The sequence below is a fragment of the Gallinula chloropus genome (genome assembly GCF_964237585.1).
Source record: "Gallinula chloropus genome assembly, chromosome: 4".
Lineage (NCBI taxonomy): Eukaryota > Metazoa > Chordata > Aves > Gruiformes > Rallidae > Gallinula > Gallinula chloropus.
The window spans coordinates 35,939,911-35,959,941 of NC_140088.1; the positions used below are offsets into that span (position 1 = coordinate 35,939,911).

The following is a 20,031-nucleotide window of genomic DNA, read 5'->3' on the forward strand; positions in this document are numbered from 1 at the left end:
ACTTTCCTTCTGATACATGTTAGACAGTGACAGCTGCATTATTTTTGGACATCTCCCTGGGAAATCATTTAGCCGAATGACTCTGAATAGTAATGACTGCTACTTCATTTGGATGGCATTTCCATAAATTTGATTTAATGAGGCTACATTTAGCTAGTTCCCTGTAGTTAGAGCAACACTAGGAACTCACATTTAAGCAAAAGATTCAGAGATGTTAGTTATCAAATGGTTAAAGACAAGGTGCAGAAGTCAGACGAGGGTTCCTGTAGTGTACTGTGTATTCTGGAAATGATGAGTGTAGTAAATGATTAAGTGAGCATCACTTTCTTCGTCTTTCCTTATTTTCATTCTATTAATTTTAGGAAGTTTCAGCACAGAGTCTTCTAATAGCAGAATATTTTTATTTTAGATTTTTTAAAAAAATCAAAATGCTTTATTTAATTTTGAATATTAATAATAATAATGCAGGTGAGAGATTACTAAGTACTCAACACCACCATCAATTATAATAGTCATAGTTTGGCATATTCATGCTATTTAGTTGGGGCTAGGTATATGTTCAAAAAGAGTTGCTCACAAACCTCAATATTTCTGGATTTGCCTGTATTTGTGATTTAATGTGTCGCTTATTTTTCTGTCCTAAGGTGTATTAAATCCTCTCTTTTCCCCTGCCATTAAAATTAACGATATGTATCTTTAATAAAAGTACTTGGGCTAAAATGACAACAACAAAGGCTCTGGGCACTCTGCATATGTGCAAAGTGATGTACCCTTCATCAAGACATAAGTCTTGAAAAGCGTAAACTTGTAGTCTTCAATAATTCAAATGTAATGTATTCCATCTTTTCCCAGCTATTCCACTTACGAGAAACAAATTGTAGTGTGATGTTGCTGTTGATATGATGCAAGGGCAAAAGTAAATTCCAGAGTAGAAAAATAATGTAGAATATTCTCCATCAGCATTGACTCTTTTTGGAGGGAAGAACACCACTAGCTGAAGGGCTTCAGCTATGTGTCTGTATGGGCACTGTTCTCAGAGATGATTTCTTTAATAGGCAGACATTAAGTTTTCCTGTGCTAGCCTCAGCATCCTTAGGTTTATTTTTACTCCAAATACATAGAATATTGATAATTCACTTTCTCAAGGAGAAAAATGTCATGAATGCTTGTTGTGGTTTCTGAATGGATTTAAGAAGTAGGCCTAGGAGTAGTACACTTCAATATTCGCATCTTGAAATGATAATGGCAACATTAGACATTGGCAAGACAAACAGTTGAAAAAGGCCATACTTCAACTTTACTGAGATGTGTTCCTGGCCGCAAGTGCTACTTGCTGACTTAGGTAGTATAGCCCTAGTCAAGATTTATGAATGATTTATTATAAATTCATAATATTGCCACACTTTGACTATGTCTTCTAGTTTTCTTAAACTTGACAACTATGTTTATTATTTGACTGATTTGCACTCATTTAATTATAAATGCATTGCCACTAGCGGTCAACAGGATTGAAAGGAGATAACAGTCATGTGGTTGTCTGTATCTAAGGGAAAGTCATTGAGCAGAACAACTAATAGATTCCGTCTCAGATTCAGGGCTGCTGACACACTAGTTAGGCCTAAATATGTAGGATCTAGCAGATGGTTATTGTTACCTTGTTACCTTCTTTTCTAGAGCATTATCAGCTTAGCGTTTTCTTAATGCAGATGTTTCTGTGGAAATAATTGGGGAAGGTAGGGACAAGAACTCTTAGTGCATCAACTGGAGAAGACTGAAGTTAACACTTCCCCTTCTTTAGGCACCAAAGAATTCACATATGAAGGATCCATTAGTTAAAGATGCATACTTGTTTGATACAAACTTGTTTGATTAGTTTTGATACTTCCAGAATTAATTGAATTGTCTTGGGAAATGATGCCATTTAAATAGTTAATAAAAAAATTAATGTCTTTAAAAGCACGTTTTGTCAAGTGAGGTTTCTGTAACTACTTCAGCTTTGGAAGTGTGGCTTGAACTGAACGTTTCTTATAAAACCCCAGGAGCTCTGTTCACTAGTGGGAGCATTTATGTCCAATCCTCCACCCTTCCATACAATCCAAAACCTACTTCCTGCAAAAAGTAGTTACTGTCTTGATGGATTTTCAGCAATTTTGCAATTTAAAATGCATTCTTTTTCTTTCTATTTTACTCCTATATATTTTAACATTTCTGAATTCCCTACTGTAAATCTTTGTTGGATTGAAATTTAAATGTGATTATATTTGTAATCTGACATTTTTTCCAGTGAGTGCTCAGTGGGGGGTTTTTTGTTGTTGGAGCTGCACATCTCTGGCTTTTACTCATGTTTTTTGTGAACAGTTCTTCCATTGTGTATTGAACCATCTTTAATGTTTGATAATGTAAGCTCATTTGAGTTTGGCAGTTCTTTTCCCATTTTTGCCAGGTTGTTGAATTAATTGAACAGCACTGGAAGAGTGATTTTATTCCTTCCCTGTAATACTAGAAAAGAAAACTTAGTCATATGAATGAACATAAGCATTAAAACTAATATTTTTGGCAAAATAGATTTAATACTGAAGCAAAAGAATTAAAAAGAAAATAGCAGACAGCAAGCCAATTTTTCTGACTGTAAAAAATTCAGAAAGCACCTGAATAATTTTCATCACATAAGAAAATGTAACAATTATTTAACTTTTTAATGTATCTTTGGTTGTCTTCATTAGGTTACTTAGTAAATTCAGTATCTGAAGGTATAGTATTAGGATAATAACACTTTAATAAAGTGGTCTCTGCTGATATCTGTATGAGGTTTTTGGTGGAATTTCTACATAGTGGATTGAGGAGCACGGTGTAGTTTCCCTATCTACGTGATGAGATATTTATTTAAAGCTGAAGCCTGTTTATTGTAAGAGACGGTAGGTGCAAGCTAGAGGAATTAACATTAGAGGCAGATAAGGCTTCCTGCCTCTGAAATCAAAGCCATAATATTTCTCAATAGGGAAGGAAGAAAATTTTTTTCCAGCAGCTGGAAGAAACTTCTGGGTTTTTTTTTTTCTCCTTCCCTTCTACCCCTCCCCTCCCTCAAGTATTGAGGGCAGCTGGTATGAAAAGTACGTAAGTGGCATCACAAAGAAAGGGGAGCAGAAGATGGTGTGAATTACATTCGTGATAACTAGGATGACGTCATTCTCTCAAAATTTTCCACAGAATTTGGGTAGGACTCTCTCATCTAGCAGTCACGTGTACCAGTAAGGAATAAAATATTTATTGAAAATATTAAAAAGAACACCCTTGTTAATGAGCATCATACTGTATTTATGAGTCTAGTTTGTAATTAGTAGCAGACTGCTTGCCTGCTCTGCTCCAGTGTGTCTCAATTCATAGGAAGGGAGTACATTTATTTAATACTTTCTTTAAAATTTGCAAACAGTGCAGTCATTTCTTTTATAGTAAAATGTATGTTAAGAGGCAGAATTTACTTTTGCTGCTTTATGTGCTTTGCTGCCTGACTGCACAGTTGAAAACAGGGGAAGGTGGTGAGACATTGAAGCAGCACTTCTAGCATCTTTCCATCTGATCCTGCTGGCTCTGTGAATAAGCTAACCAAGAGCCCTAGAGAAGAACATTCTTTGAGCACCAAGAGAAGTAGAAGATGGGAACCTAGAAATAGTCATAAGACTATTTTTACCCTAATCAAACAATGACAGGGAATGTTCCCAGTCACTGGAACATAATATTCTATGCTGTTCAATTGTTAGTAAAGTTCCTAACATGCTTTTGACTCAGATCAAGTAGTTTTCTCCCAAACAGTTCTTTGGCTGTATTTAAGACTTAGCACAAGACACTTTTCCTAAATCTGCTGTGTGTGGCTACCCTCTTTGATGTTTAGAAAGTTTAATAGCATGGATGCTGTCTTATCTGTGCCAGTTAAAATAAGTCTCGGGCACATTGGATTTACTACTATAAGATTTTGCCTATGTTTATGTTTTGAATGATCCTAACAATTTTTATTTTATTTTATAATTGTTGCTGTTGTTTTTTGCTAGTAATCTGAATGTAAAGATACCACAAACTGTCATTTTGGAGCCACTCATTACAGTAAGAAAATACTGTGGTGTTTCATTATCATTCAGCAGCTTATGGAGTTGGTGGAGCGTGTTTTCATTTCACTCTAGAGTATTCAGTCACTCGATAGGAATAAGAAACAGATGAACTCATGGTACAAATAATGTGTTAGAGAGCATTATACCTATTGATTCTTTCATTTAATGTGTTGAATTATGTGAGCAGAGATATAGTCTGTTCTCACCATTCATGCTGATGGCTCTATTTAAAATAGAGTTGTAATGGTTTAGGGGAAAAAAAATACTCAGCTACAATTTCCCCAAAAAACTTTTCTCATGTTTTCAGTTTTGTATAAGACTATACTGATTTCTTTTAATAGTTCCAGAATTTCAGTTTCTTCTTTTTTCTGATTTTGTTTTAATGAGAGATAGAAAATAAAGACTAAAAATTGTTGAATTTAAAAATTTTATTTCAAATAGATGGCTATAATACCATCTAGATTCCACAAACTTTATGCTAAACAGCTTGACACTACTAGTTGCAGAAAAACTTTGCAGTAGTAGCTCATACTCCAGTCATGTTATTTTTGACTAGATATTATAATTGTAGATTACAGTCATCTTCACTGAATTTTCAGTTATATACATGAGGGACAACAGTCTTTAACACACATACACATATACTGTTGACTAATACCGTTGAACAGCAAGATCTTGGTCTTACCACAGATAATTCTGTGACAATGTCATTTCACTGTGGAAGAGTATTGAAACAAGGGATCTGCATCAAGAATAGACATTACAGTTCTAGTCCCTTAAGTGTCAAAAAGCATATAATAAAACTAGAAAACTTGGTGAGAAAAATAAAGATGATTGAATATATAATTCTGGTATCTCTGAGTAAAGAATAAATACATGAAGATTTCAGTCTACTAAGAGAACTGAGAATGGGATGTAGTACAGAGGTCTACAAAATCTTGAATACTCTGGAGAACTTGAGTAGGGAATGATAGTCTAAAGAAGACACATTTCAATACAAGATTAGTGCTGTGCTGCTCTTGCAGAATTAAGTTTAAGATTGAATTTAGTAAGGCTGACATAGTTAGGGCAGTCAGTCATAATAGCACAGAATTTGCTGCAGTCTTGTTAGTTTTCTTGTAAAAATACATAGTGGCAGCATTTCTTCTGTGAACCAGAGGTACTAAAAATAGCTCTTAAATAATTTTATTCAAAGACTAATGTTTCCTGTTTGGTATGTCTCAGATTAAATAGCTTTTTTAATGGATGCAGGAGAACAATTTAAAATAAGTCTTAGGAAGATGAAGTTGCTACCCAAGTCAGTTATTCATAAGAAGCCATTCAAGGATATTCCATCGAACAAGCAAACCAATCAATGTTAAGTAATTCCAAGACTAAACACTAGTATTTCTGACATTACTAGCACAGTTTTGTAGGTCTGCAATGTGATAGGTGATTTCCCAGCTCCATTTGTAAAGAAGTCAGCCAGACTCCTATGACTCTGCGATACTCATATGGCCTATGTACCATGTTACAAAGTCTGTCAAGTATTACAGAAGAGTTAGGGATGTGCATTTCTTGCAGAGAGAACTTAGATATACTACTTGCTTTGTAGCCTGGGCAGGATAGATCATTTGCAACCTAAAGCAATGTAAGAGTTCTTAATGGAAGAAGAGCTGTAATCTGCCAGTGCTTACAAGTAGAATGGTATATTGCCTTTATTTGGCTGTATCAGTTTAGTGGAAACCCTGAATTTTGTGAGAGCAACAATGTATGTCCATATTATTGGTGATGAAAGGCCACCAAATCAATTTTGCCATTTCTAAATATCCACTTTTATTTTGAGTGAAATGTAACATTCTTTTGCACATAATTTTAACTATTTTACATTTCTGAAAAATCGTTACTGTTTTCAGTTGCAGTGCTCATATGAATAAATCTTAGAAAAATAAAAGGTGTAAATTCTGCCTTGGCTTGATAATCCAATCTTAGACATATAGAGGCATATTTTGTGTGGTGTTGTTGGCTGGTTGCAGGATTTTTTGTTCGGTAGGTTTTTTGTATGGGTTTTGATTGTTTGATTTTTTAAAAACAATTGTGTAGCTGTTACATTACAGAGCTTGACAATCCTGGAGGTCTCTTCCATCCCTCATTTGATTATATAGAGAATTCAGTTGGATATAAGAGTCTGTGATGTGAAGTGTAGTTAGGGATGATAACAGCTCATTCAAATCACAAATATATATTCCTTTTTTGTGATTTTATGCTAGGAGAAAAAATCTTCTGTCAGTCTTCACTGTATTTGAAATATTCTGTTATCATTTATCAACTCAATAAATTTATAGATTGCTTTGGTTAGCAGTTTTGGCTTGTGAACACACAGTATGCAACATGATTGTAATTAATTTTTCTTCCTTCTCAGTGATTAATAATTCTATCTTTTTCAGAAATCCCAGTTGACACTGTAATATATATCTAAATACCTCTACGTTCCTCCCTTCTCCTTTCTCTGGCTGAAAAAAACCTTGGCTCCTCAGGGTTTTATTCTCCTTAATACATTATCCCAGAGGTACTAGAACGGTCACTGATTGACTCGGACCTAGAATCACAGAACAGCAGGGTTGGGAAGGAACCTCTGGAGATCATCTAGTCTAAGTCCACTGCCAGAGCGAGATCACCTAGAGCAGGTTGCACAGGAAGCATCCAGGCAGGTTTTGAATGTCTCCAGAGATGGAGACTCCACAACCCCTGTGGGCAGGCTGTTCCAGTGCTCTAGCAACTTCTCATAGAAGCCACCCCTACTGCCCATCCCTACCAAAACCTTCCAACACAAACCCCAAACAGATTCCTAGGTTTTCTGTAATAGTGTTAATAACCTACAATATGAAAGCACTTGCATGCAAGAATGTTAGAAAGGCACACCTGATCAAAGTCTCCACAACTTCAACTTTGTCATTGAATGCTTTTATTTTCAAAAGGACAGAGGCATTTGGAATTAATAGGGTGTGTAGAAAATATTACCTATTGGTGTTTTCTAAAAATTTTCAGGGAATTATCCCTTTCAAAGTTTACAGAAAAGTTATTTTCATTGCACTTCATTGCGTGGTGTAAATATGTCCTTAGATAGAAGGAGGAGATACTTTATTACGGAATTCTTTCCTTTTGGACTTGCACACAATACTGGAAAACCCATCTCTCTCTCCTAAAATACTGTGGGAAGTAGATTTGTTACAGTATCAAAGATTTGTTCTCATGTTATTCATTGTATTTGAGATAGGAAATGTACTGATCTGAGAAACAAAAGTTAGGAATGGAATTTTTATTTAATGCTTTTCATAGATGATTAGGCTTTGAATCGTATTTCCTTAAAATGGAAAAAAAAACCCCTCAAATGCTGACATAACACACATGGTGGGATTTGTTGATTTTGGGGGGGGGGGGTCCGTGTTTTTTGGGTTTTTTTCCCAGATCTGAACTATTCTCCCCTTCTGTGTACACAACTGGATGAAGAAATTAAATTTTTTATTAAGTATTCAGATAATCTTGAAGATCACCTTATTGAGAGATCTGTTATGCAGATGCTGATTGTTGTTTTTTGGAAAGGCCTGATTTGTTCTAATTTTACAGAAAATTTTATTTAAATTTGTTTCTGTGTGAGAGGAACAGGATACTTAGGTATCAGTATTCTTGCAATTTAACTGAAAACTGTTAGTCGTAGAGATTTTATAAAAATCTTTTTTGAAATGCGGAACTATGTCTAGAGACATGCAGGTATAAATGTGTGCAGCAAAGTCATATATTTTACAGAAAGAAAAACTGTGTGGATTATGTTCTTGTGTTGGCTACATACCTAAAATATTAGTTTTTACTTGTAAAAGCATTCACATCATGTATATGTTTGCTGCCTTTGTTGTTGTTTCTTGGCTTGTGGAAATGTAATTATTTTGTTGTGGGTGTCTGCAGATTAAAACTGTCTTTTATCAGTCTGCTCAGGTATGTGTTTTATATTCTGTGTTGTGGTCAGTTAGTCTGGGAAGCAGCCCATTAATAAATATTTGGTTTATTTTGTATATTGTGGACAGGTGGAAATTTTCTTTTGTTGGATGTCAGGCTTGCTCATACAAAGAGAACTAACAAACTTGGAAAAAGCATTCTAACACTGAGAATCATGTTGATGAAGTGTGAACTCTGAGTCCAAATGTTAGCTTATTCTGACAGATTTACAAATGAGAAAGTAATTTTAAATCTTGACAGCATTCTATTTTACATTAGGATGGTGAAGTATGTTCAATAACTACTCGTGTTCACAGTGAAGAATTCACATAAAATTTTCATGGAGCTGAATTTTACTCATCCATTTTAATCTGAGATGTATTATAGCAGGATGGCTTTTGTGATTTATGCCATTTGTCAGTTTTTCCAAAAAAATTGTGCCTTTCTGTATATCTTCTCTTCAGCTTCACTTTTTCATCCATACTTACAGAACCCGAAGGACTGCAGTAAAGCTAAGAAACTTGTGTGTAATATCAACAAAGGCTGTGGCTATGGTTGTCAACTTCATCATGTGGTCTACTGCTTCATGATTGCTTATGGCACCCAGCGAACACTCATTTTGGAGTCTCAGAATTGGCGCTATGCTACTGGTGGCTGGGAGACTGTATTTAGACCTGTAAGTGAGACGTGTACTGACAGATCAGGTACCACCACTGGACACTGGTCAGGTAAGACTTAATGACTTGGATAATTTCTTGTTTTTTGCAGCTTCCTTCATGTAGAATTATTTTGATGCCTCTTTCTTTGATGTTGTCTGGAGCATAATAGCTATGACTGCAATTTGTATATAATAAGCATCTTTTAAATCTTTCTTTTTCACTGTATCAAAAAAAAGTGTTATCCTTATTAAGATATCTCTGCTTTGGCAAAGATTTTTAAACAAAAAACTTGTAATCCTTCAGCAGTCTGCCACTGTGTTATGTGCCAGATATGAATCCAGTTTTTGTGGAAGAGATTATTAAATAGAGGCTATCGGTAAACTTGAAAACAATAAGGTGTTTCAAATATAAGCAAGATACCAAGGATATTGTATCCAATAGCTATTCAAGAAAAACTATGAAATAACGGAAATAATTTCTAATGTAAACTGAACTAACTTGGAATTCAGGCTGTAAAAACAGTAACAATGTTAAATGCCTTTTTATTTGCAGATTAGTAAATGGATCCATTCTTATACTAGGCTGAGCAATTTTGCTGGAATGAGCATTCTTGTTTGAAGGATCAGATAACTTTGTCTCAAACTAAATGGCATTAATTTTAATGGAATACTTGCAGTCAGCATCTTGAAGAGTTAGTAACATCTGCATGATTTTATAGGTTTTTCTATATATTTCAAATTTTTTTCGGGTTTTTGGCAAAATTTAATAAACAAACAGCACAACTGGAGACGGCTGGCAATAAGCTAATGATATGCTCTCAATTTATGATAAATATTAGCAGTAACTTTTAAAATAATTTTATGCACAGGTAATTTTTATGTGAAAAAATTTTAGCTTTAAAACATATTTAACTGATTTTTAAATCTTATTTTTTCTAAGTCTGTAGTACTACAATGGGAGTTTATAAATATTTTAATAAATGAGGGGAAAGTTGATCAAAAATAATATAATTTACTGTTCTTACCCAAGACTAGGTAAATTTACTGAGATATTTTCATTGATAAAAGGAGATTCTCAGAAAAAACACAATTGGGCTAGAGTGAGGTGAAATGTTAATTTCAATAATATTTTGTATTTCTGACAATTACATAAACACAATCATTACTAGATGAATAAATAAGCTAGCAAAGGCTAGAGAATGGGGTAAACTGTGGACAAAAACAACGTACAGTGGGAAACAGTAAGGGAGACACTGTGCCACTTTTCAGGCTGTAGCTGTATTGTTTATCAGCACTGATAAAAATTTTGATTGTTAGCATGTGGTGCATTAATCTTACCTCAGAAAGGAGTTTTGGCTCAGTAATTCTCTGCTTAAGGACAGAAAAGAAGGACTTTTTATTATTTATGTTAGTTGTGCCTACAGACTCAAGAGTTTCTTTCCAATATATCCTGAAGGATGTATTTGGCAGCAATAGTAGTGACTCAGACTTTACTGGGGCATTTAAAAAAATTGCAGGGATTTTTCAGTAGACACATGGGTCTAATACACTCATCAGTAAGAGACACTGAACTGGTGAGGTGTCATTTTAGCATACAGTTTTCTTGTTAGAACTACAGGAGCTACACCCTGACTTTCGGAGACCAGTACTAACTATCCCAGTGCCATAGAGTTTGTCTGGAGCCAGTACAGCTTTTCAGTTCTGGGTTCATCTGAAGTAGTTTCTCCTTTCCCGTCTTCATTCTTCATCTTCTGTTGGCTGCCACTGATACACGGGTTTTGGATGGTGTGTAAGGTTAGATTCAGGGAAGAATAGCCACATCTCCAAGTCAACAGAGACTGTACTCTAGAGTCAACAGTATTCCCCCTCCTTCATGTCTGACAGGTACGGGGTTACACTGTGCTCCAGAACTCCAATGCTGAGATGAAAAGAAAAATGTACATGTTCATTCCTTCACTTCACCTGTCTGTCTGTCTCTGAAAAGGTGAAATGTGACCAGTCCCATAGCTGCTTCCAGACATGGGAAAAATTGCCTGTTCTGACAAGTGTCTTGTGTTTCAGTTACCATTCCATAGCAGGTGTGCCTCTCACAGTTTCTAAAGCTGTTTAAGTACTCAAGACTATTACTTCAACAATTGTAGTACTTGGAATGATTGCTTTATAGTTATTTTACTTCCTACAGAAAATTAATTGGAATTGTGTTTATGCTAGGGTTTGTTGGGTTTTTTTGAGAGTGGTGTGTTGCTTGTTTCATTTGTATTGGGTTTGTTTGTTATTTTTCCAGATTATCAGTAACATTTCTTATTCATGTTGGAATCACTAGTGCTCAAAGATCTTTGTTACCTGGCTGATTAGCAGTTCAGTGAGCAGGTATGCCCTGAAGGATATGTAGAGGAAGGGGAATTGCGTGAATATATGGTGACAGTTTAGCCCAGGGCCTGTTTGAGCCCAGTCATAACAAGAATTGAACTTTGCAGAAATTTCCTTGACAGACATATCATAGAATCATAGAATCACAGGGGTTGGAAGGGACCTTGAGAGATCATCTGGTCCAACCCCTCTGCCAAAGCAGCTCCCTAGGACATATCACTCAGATAGGCGTCCAGATGGGTCTTGAATATCTCCAGAGATGGAGACTCCACCACCTCCCTGGGCAGCCTGTCCCAGGGCTCTGTCACCCTCACTGTGAAAAAGTTCTTCCGCATGTTGGTGCGGAACTTCCTGTGCTCCAACTTGCAGCCATTGCCCCTTGTCCTGTCTCCACAGACCACTGAAAAGGGGCTGGCCATTTCCCCCTGCATCCCATGCTTAAGATATTTATAAACATTAATAAGGTCCCCCCTTAGTCTTCTCTAGGCTGAACAGTCTCAGCTTACTCAGCCTTCCCTCATAGGGGAGATGCTCCAGACCTTAATCATCTTTGTAGCCCTTCTCTGGACTCTCTCCAGGAGATCCCTGTCTTTTTTGTACCAGGGAGCCCAGAACTGGACACAGTACTCCAGGTGGGGCCTGACCAGGGCAGAGTAGAGGGGGAGGATCACCTCCTTCGACCTGCTGGCCACACTCCTCCTGATGCACCCCAGGATCCCATTGGCTCTCTTAGGATCAACCAGATCTCATAGCTTTCACTGTTGTCTTAGTGGAAAAGGTTTTACAGATATTCTTCTGCTTTAAAATATACCTCCATTTAGCTATTTGTAGCTTCTTAGACAGTTATGATAACCTCAGTGCATTCAGAGGCAAGTGGAGCAGGGTAAAATGTTATAGGGAATTGTAGTTTAGGATAAAATGCAGAAATATTACTTTCCTTTCCAAAGCAAGCACACATTTCTAGATTAGCACGTTACCCTTTCGTCTTCTGGACAATAAAGAAAATTTCCAAGTCCTTATTTAACAATGAAAACAAAATTTTGTCATCATGAATATCAAAAAACAAGTTCTGTAGAGGGACTGTGCAATCTCCATCTTTGAAGGCTTTCAAGACCTGCCTGGCTGAAGCACTGAGCGACTTGTTATGATCTCATGGCTGAACTTGCTTTGAGCAAAAGTTTAGAGTATATGTAAACTGTATGATTGGGACAAACTTAGTAATGAGTTCAATTATGGGAAGTGTTGATTATGACTAATAATAACTAGGTCTTTTATCCTAATGAATTGGCACCGTCCAGAAACAGCTGCTTTAGAAGAGGATGAAATTACAAGAACCAGGCGAGTAAGGAGTAAGATGCGTCGAAGAGAAATTCCTACACAGGTTCAGTTCCTCCTGTTTTGTTTGCACATATGAATCCTCATACATGTAGGTGAATCTCGCATCTTTCTCCATGTGGTTGATAGAACATGCCAAAGGCTTTGGTCTTATCTTCTCAATAGGATACTAGAGCATATGAACTCAACTATGAAAGCATTAAAGATCTCAAATTAACTTTTTGAGATTTACAAAGTCCTATTTACATATTGGTGTGTAAGCATACTTGTGTGTTTGTGCATTGAAACAAAATTTGCATGTTGAAATAATGTCTATTCTTCAAAGCTTCAAGATGCTACAAAACTCTTATTTGAAACTTCTAGTTTTACAAGAATTTTTTCCAAATATTTTCTAAAAATAAGTAGAAGTGCAAAACTGACATTGAAAACTTCAGCTGAAGTTTTATTCATGTTTGGAAAAGTTAGCAAATGAAACCGCCATCTGGGCATGGTTCTGGACAGACTGCTCTGTGTGGCTCCAGAATTTACTTGCAGGCAGTTTTGAGAGCCTTGCATTTAGCATAATAAAGTGTAAACTAGTGTTCTGGTGCACTTATGCCCACATGGCTTAAAAAGACTGTATATTCTCATGAAAATATGTTAAATTAGATCATGATTTCCTGCAGTATGGACTCTTGCTGATAAGAGTACAAATACTGTTTCCTTTTAGCTCCCTAGAGTGTTTTTTTTAAAATTAATTTCTAGATCATGATCATGAGTTGAAGAAGGGATACGTGAAATATCTTGATGTGATCACATTTTTTAAAAAATAATGAATGCCATTGTTTTGTGCTTTGGTGTTCTAGACAAAGAAGACATTCAGCTATGAAAGGTTCTATGGTTAGCTTACTGGCTGACCAAACTATGAGCTGTGGTAAATTCTAATATTTTTATGGTGGCATGATCAGTGAGGAAGAAAGACACTGAGTCTTACCAGCTTCAACGTGGCTTCAGTAGGAATCCTCTCTGGATTCTTAATGGCTGATAGATTTCAAAGACATTCTGTCTTGCTGGAGATTTCTGTACAGTTTTAATGTCTTTCTCAATTTATATAAATTTTGATATTTTATTCCCTGTAATTTAACAGGGATAAATAAGTCTGAATTTCATTACTGTATTTAAAAATAGTTTTTCTGAAAAAATATACCTTTTTTTCCCCCCCTACAGCTTCTGAAATCAGCATGGGATCTTCTTGATTTTCAAAAGGTGTAAAAGTGCACTGATGGTTATAATTTTCCATTTTTCATAAACAAAATGGCTCTCCTACATAGAATTTACTTTGCTGTGTATATGGGTTTTTAATGAAAATTGCCTTTTAAATATGTTACAAACATTCATACAAGTGAATATTTGTAACAAGGTAGCCAAAAAAGTAAAGCAATAATTACTTTCATGTAATTTGCAGACCTGCATAGAATAATAATGTAATAAATAGTATTTTGTGACAAAATAGTTTAAATCTTTGTGCTTTGTGACGAAACTGTTTAAATCTGTATATTTATCTTTTTTTCTTAATTAAATTGCCTCTGGTTGACAGATGATTTGTGTAGCAACATGTTTCTAGAAAGAATTAAGAGGCTTATATGAGCTCTATGTGTGTGTGCATATACAAGTATATATATTAAAAAAAAGGTATTGGTCCAGTCCTAACTATTCATAAAAGCCAAGCTTGTCTGTTTCAGAAGAAATTAGCATGGCTTTGCAGTTTGGGAAGTAGGGTGAATTTTAATAAGCAAGCTAATGTTAGTCTGATAGCAAAAGATTAGTAAGGCATGGTCTCATCTGTGCAGAGAATTTGGGGTCATCTCATCCCATGTCATCTCTGGCAGGAACTGTCTTTGCATTTGATGTGGCATTCCTTCAAGTTGAGTTCAGTTTTTCCAGATTTAATATGTTATAAATTAGTGAATTCTGTTACAGTTTTTGCAACTACAACTCTTATTTTACACCGTGGCATAATTTTTTTTTTCCTTAGTTTCACTCAAACACTTTCATTGTAGAGGAAGAAAATTAAGAGATGGTTGTATGCATGTTCTTTGTAATTTTAAAATTATACCTTGCCTCTGCAGTTGTAATTTACTTGCAGCTCATTTATCCTTGATATCGATAGCTGAACAATTTATAAATAATTTAGGTAGGAATTATTATAAAAAGCACATATAATTTCTTAGTAATAAGAGCCAAAATACAGAGAACTTGTGATGATATATCCATAATTAAGTTTTTTATTAATTTTCTTTTAAATAGTTGTATTGAGCATGAGTATTTTTAGTAGCCGGTCAAAATGATCTGTTATCATTGCCACATGCTTAAATCTGGAGTAGGCCTCGTTTTATCGTTTTTTACTTGCTGACATATGATATCCTAGTGACATTCCCCAATAATGCATCGAAGGAGGGCTATGAAATAACTACACTAAAATATATATATAAATGGAAACATATTAAGAGAAAAGACAGATTAATATACAATTAGAAATTATATCTGCATTACATGATGGAGAATGAAGGGATGTGGAGATAAATAAGCCGTCTACATGCTTTAAATAACAGTGTGTGCTCCTTCCCCTAAGGTCTGCAAACCAGTAAGATGAAAGATAACTTTAAAAAGGGAACCTGAAATGAAGTTTCCTGCGGTTACATTACTATTGACTTTGCTGCCTCTAGCCATAGTTTGACAAATGAATGCTTTTAAGGCAGGGGTGCACCCAAAGGGGAAAAAATGGCAGGGCTCTGTGTTTGGTGGTAGCGCCAGCTTTTAAGTATTCATTGAAGTATAATCTTAAAATATGAATTAACTAATATGTTTGTATAATTCAAGAAAGAGGATACTGCGGGTACACAAAATTAATTTTTAATTTATTAAATCAAATCAAGCAACAGTAATCAAAAGGACTAAACGAAAACTGCAAACTCAAAACATAAAAAGTTCTTCAGAGTTAATTGCAATAAATAAGTTTAATTTCATGAAGTAGGTCTTCCTTGCCAGTAGTTTTTCTTTTACATAAATCCGATGAATATTCAGTATTCACCGAAAAAAACCCAACCTTTAACTTGCATATAATTGTATGAATTATATTTTGCTCCTCTACCCCTCTCTTCTTTATAAAATCTTGCAGAAAAAGTCGATCCTTTTTTACTTCTGATTCTTAGTATCTTTTTTTATACATTGATTTTCCTTATTTACATCTTCAAGTAAATTTACATGAAGCACGCTGGGGGAATAATGATTTGCGAGAACAGAGCAGAACAGCAATATGTTTTGTAATGTGTTAATCTTGCAATCAAGCTACTTTTGTCACATAGGTGGTTTTTTGTTGTTGTGAAGGAGCTTTGTGAGAAGGTTCTGTATGAAGACATTAATGTATGTAAGCATGGAAAAAATACTTTGAAAGGGGTAACTCTTAGAAGGACCTCAGAATTTTAATGTGGTAGGTCTTGAGTTTTCAGAGCAATACTGCAGCCTAAGAGAGAGAAGTGGTCTTTATGTCTAGGTGTGGTTATTGAATAGTAGCAAAAAGTTATTTTTCCTTGCAGAACTTCCAGGCTGCAGCACACTGTGTGGTTTTGTTATCTGGCCTTCATGGTGGATATTGATAAATATGAAATAACTACAATGATTCAAGGCTAGAAAAATCTGCTTCACAGTAAGATATTAAAGAACACAATTCAGTTTTAAAAATGAAGCAAGTTTAAAAAGCTGGTCCTGCCACATTTTATAGGTATTTCTGTATGACATAGATTTCTGCTTTTAGACCAAAACATGTTGCTGGACAATTCAGGTTAGAAATAAGGTCTGGTTTTTGCAGAAATATTGGTTGACTACTGTAATAATTTATTCAGGGGATAACGTAGATTCTCCATCATTAAAGCTCCATTTCATCAAGATTATATGTGTTCTTGAAAATGATATTTGTTCTTTTTAATCTTTTAATATTTTGCATGTGTGGCATAGAAGGTTATTGTGATTTCAGTGACCCAGTTGAAGCTGTGGTCAGGTGTACAGTAAACAGGCTAGGATGATGAAGGCTGAACAGAGACTTCAGCAGTTGAGTTAGCTGTGCCTTGGATGAGCACAAGTAGAATTATTTATTTCAAAGAGGCCTTACTTGCTGCTGTTCAAGACGTTGGAACAACAGAAAACCAAAGTAATAGTAAGTTGAGACATTTTTTAAAATGTGTATTTTACTTTTTTGAGCAAGGTGAATCAAACCATGAAAAAGAAACACAAGGTATATAACTGAAGAGTGAGCTGGCTTGGGGCACATGGTAAACCTTTTTGACTTTCAAATGTCAGATCAGTTCTTAACTTTATGGAAAAAACTGTTACTGGAATAAAGGAGGAAAACTCTGAGAGACAAATGGAAGTCAAATTCATTTAACCACCTGAACTTGATTATAAATTCTGGGAAAAAAAAAAATTCTAATCGTTAAAAATTGACTGTAAGGTCCTTTGGAACATTTGAAATCCTCTTCTGCTTTCAGTCAAAACTAAACCGAGTATATCAAAATGAGAAATAAAACTGAAACTGACAGAGGTGAATTCAGAAGCACACGGGTGATAACGAGACAAAGATTTCAGTATATTCCAAAAACAATTACATACTTTTCTGGTAGGAATCACATGCATGAGATAGAAATAAAAGAAATTGCTTTTTGCCTTTTTTTTAATTTTATTTTTAAATTTACGTATGTTTAAACTGATCACTAACACCAAAGTACTGTATGTCTGAGTTTTACCACTTCTTAAGTTAAGAATTAGGCATACAACATCTTGTATCATTGCAAGTCAGTATTTAGTGTTGCTTTTTATTAGATTTACATCCTTTATAAAATATAAGATGGTGATTTCTGGATGTCAGAGAAACTGAACTGCATGCTTTGCTGTAACAAGTAATTTAAAAGACTATTTGTGATGCTGTTTTTGACCACTGGCAGAGATGATTCTAGGGTTTTTCCTACTATGAACTAATTTGCGTTATTCACATATAAAACAATTTCTGGAAAAAAATCTTCTCACATATAAAAAAGGACTTTCAGAATATTATAAAGAAAATTGTATTTAGAAGATATCTGGTAACATAGTTGAACTCTGTGCTAACATCCATGTGGAACAGGAAGAAAATTGTCAAATATATTCCTTTTTTTTTCCATTTGCCCTTCTTTTCAAAGGGCTTATATCTACCCATTGCACTAAAAACATTGTCCTAGCTTCTTTAGCTCTAAGATAAGTGAAATTGTGGTGCAAAAGTAAATTATTTATTTTTGATGATTTTAAAATTCTTGCTGTAGTTTTTTGCTTGTTATGAAAATATGGGTGTCCAAAATCAGGAAAAAAGTATTTAGGCTTCATCTTAAGAACATATTAGTTATTGTCATAGTTGCCCTTATTATAATAGATGTAATTTCCTGAAAATTGGAAAATGGTGTCTGTTACTGTTTCTGTTGAAGCCATGTTGCAACAGGTATTTTCCAGGGAGATAGTATGATAAACTGTAAAATCTTGCAATCGGAATTAAGACCAATAAGACAGACTCAGCAGAAGATATGATTAGGGTGAGTAATTTTATATCTAGTGAAATCCACATGAAGACATTTATTTCTTGGCTTAATTTTATATGTATAATAAATATAGCAACATTATTAATAGTTATAATCCTGTACTTCTGTTTAGTAGCCTGACATTCATTGCAGAAATAGCCCAGAAATGAAAATACTTCTGAAAGTAATTTCAGAAGTAGGATCAAGTAGTAGGTTTTGAAAAAGAAGAGGATTCTCCTATTAAGAGACTTGAGAATAAAAAAAGAAATCTTCAGAAGGACTTTCGGTTTGGAGAGGGACTACAGGCAAAAGGAATAGAAGTGTCACAGTCAGAAAATGCCTGGATAATGTCACAACATTGACTTAAATGCTGTGAGAATCAACATGCAGGTATTAGTTGTCTCAACAATTCTTAATTAACTCAGTGGTACTCAAATTGGCCTTTGTGTTATATACTTTGTCATCCATATATATATACTTTTCCATCTGTTAAAAACACCATGCCATTTAGAAAAGGAACAGGACTCTAAAAACTGAAAAACACATACCAAAATGCTTTTGGGGTGTGAATTTCTTACCACTGCTGGGAAGATAATCTTGTAGCAGTTATTTAGATAGGAACATAGTGAGAATTTTAGGAATACAGTAAATTCTTCCAAAATTAAAACATAAAAAGGTAGTGGTTTTTATAGTTATAGATATAGCTTTTTCTTAGGCTTTGTCATAGTTTAATCCAGACAGCATCTAAAACAACCACACAGCTCTCTGCTCGCTTCCCTCCCCCCATGGTGGGATGGAGGAGAGAATCAAAAACGAAAAAAAAAGTAAAATTCGTGGGTTGATATAAAGTTTAATAGGACAGAAAGGAAGATGATTATTATAATAATGATAGAATATGCAAAAGAAGCAATGAATAGCACAATTTCACACCACCCAAACCAATGCTCAGCTACTTCTCAAGCTGAACTGCCTCCCAGCAGAGGAGGAACATTTCTGCTGGGGTAATAAGAAGGTGCCAGAAGAAACAGAAGTTTACAGATAGAATGGGAGACTGAAATTCCTCACTTGAAATGTCTGTATAGCCAGAAAAGAATGTTTCAGTACTTACAGTGGTTTATGTGAGAAGAACGCATCTCATGCAGCAGAGGTATACCCACGTCTGCTTAAAATAACAAAAGATATAACACTAAATAAAAAGAATCCAAACAATCCACTACAATATTTCATTTGAAAAAGGGAGATACGTAAACTGCTTATAAAAAAGGACTAAATGTTTGTAAGCAGCATGGAGATTCCACAGAACACAGACCAAAATAATACTACATATCTATTAGTATTGTTTTCCCAAAAGAAACTCTCATGAAGATTTTTAATGTTGTAAAAAGACATACAAAGAAAAGCAGACAAAAGAAAACAACCCCAAACACGTTTTGTACAAATGAGAAAAATTGGAAAGAATATATTTTCTATCAAATTACGTATGAAAACATTGTCAGGCAGGCCAAAAAAGGTTTTGAGATGCTTGCTAAAGGCAAAAACTGATAATAAATCCTTTTTCGAACACAACAGAACAGGGAAGCCTGACAGAAAATCTTGAGGGCCAACAGATGATCAAGGGATGAAAGGAGTGGTGAGAGAAGACAGGACTGTAGTGCAAACTATAAAAATCTTCCATATCCACATTAATTATTGAAGAGTTTAGGGAGGCTTCCATGCTGGAATATTTCTGCTCAGGGGACACTTGGGATGCTCTTTTTCAGACAAGTGTTTTAAAAGCATTTTACAGCAAGACATTTTGTTTATAATTGCTATTTGTTTATAATTGCTTTTGTTTGTAATTGCTGTTCTACAGAAAAATGGAAGGTGGCTGAAGGAATTCGAATTTTCAAAAAGGAGTCCAGCAAATCACAAACTCAGTATTGGACAAATTGACAGAAATAATAACGAAGAATCAATTTAGGGGCTACACAGAAAAAGTATGTTATAGTGGAGAAAAGTAAGTGAGAGTATTATA

The 20,031-nt window shown here is 34.9% G+C and overlaps 1 protein-coding gene across 2 annotated transcripts in view; it reads left to right on the plus strand.

The window, feature by feature from the left end:
- FUT8 (fucosyltransferase 8) overlaps positions 1-20,031 on the plus strand; it is a gene marked incomplete at both ends in the record, with an annotated part of 58,613 nt that overhangs the window by 17,962 nt on the left and 20,620 nt on the right. For both annotated transcript variants that reach the window (XM_084263902.1, XM_084263903.1), the window contains one exon: positions 8,566-8,803. In XM_084263902.1, coding sequence (XP_084120028.1) covers positions 8,566-8,803 — 238 coding nt within the window. The remainder of the gene's footprint in view (positions 1-8,565; positions 8,804-20,031) is intronic.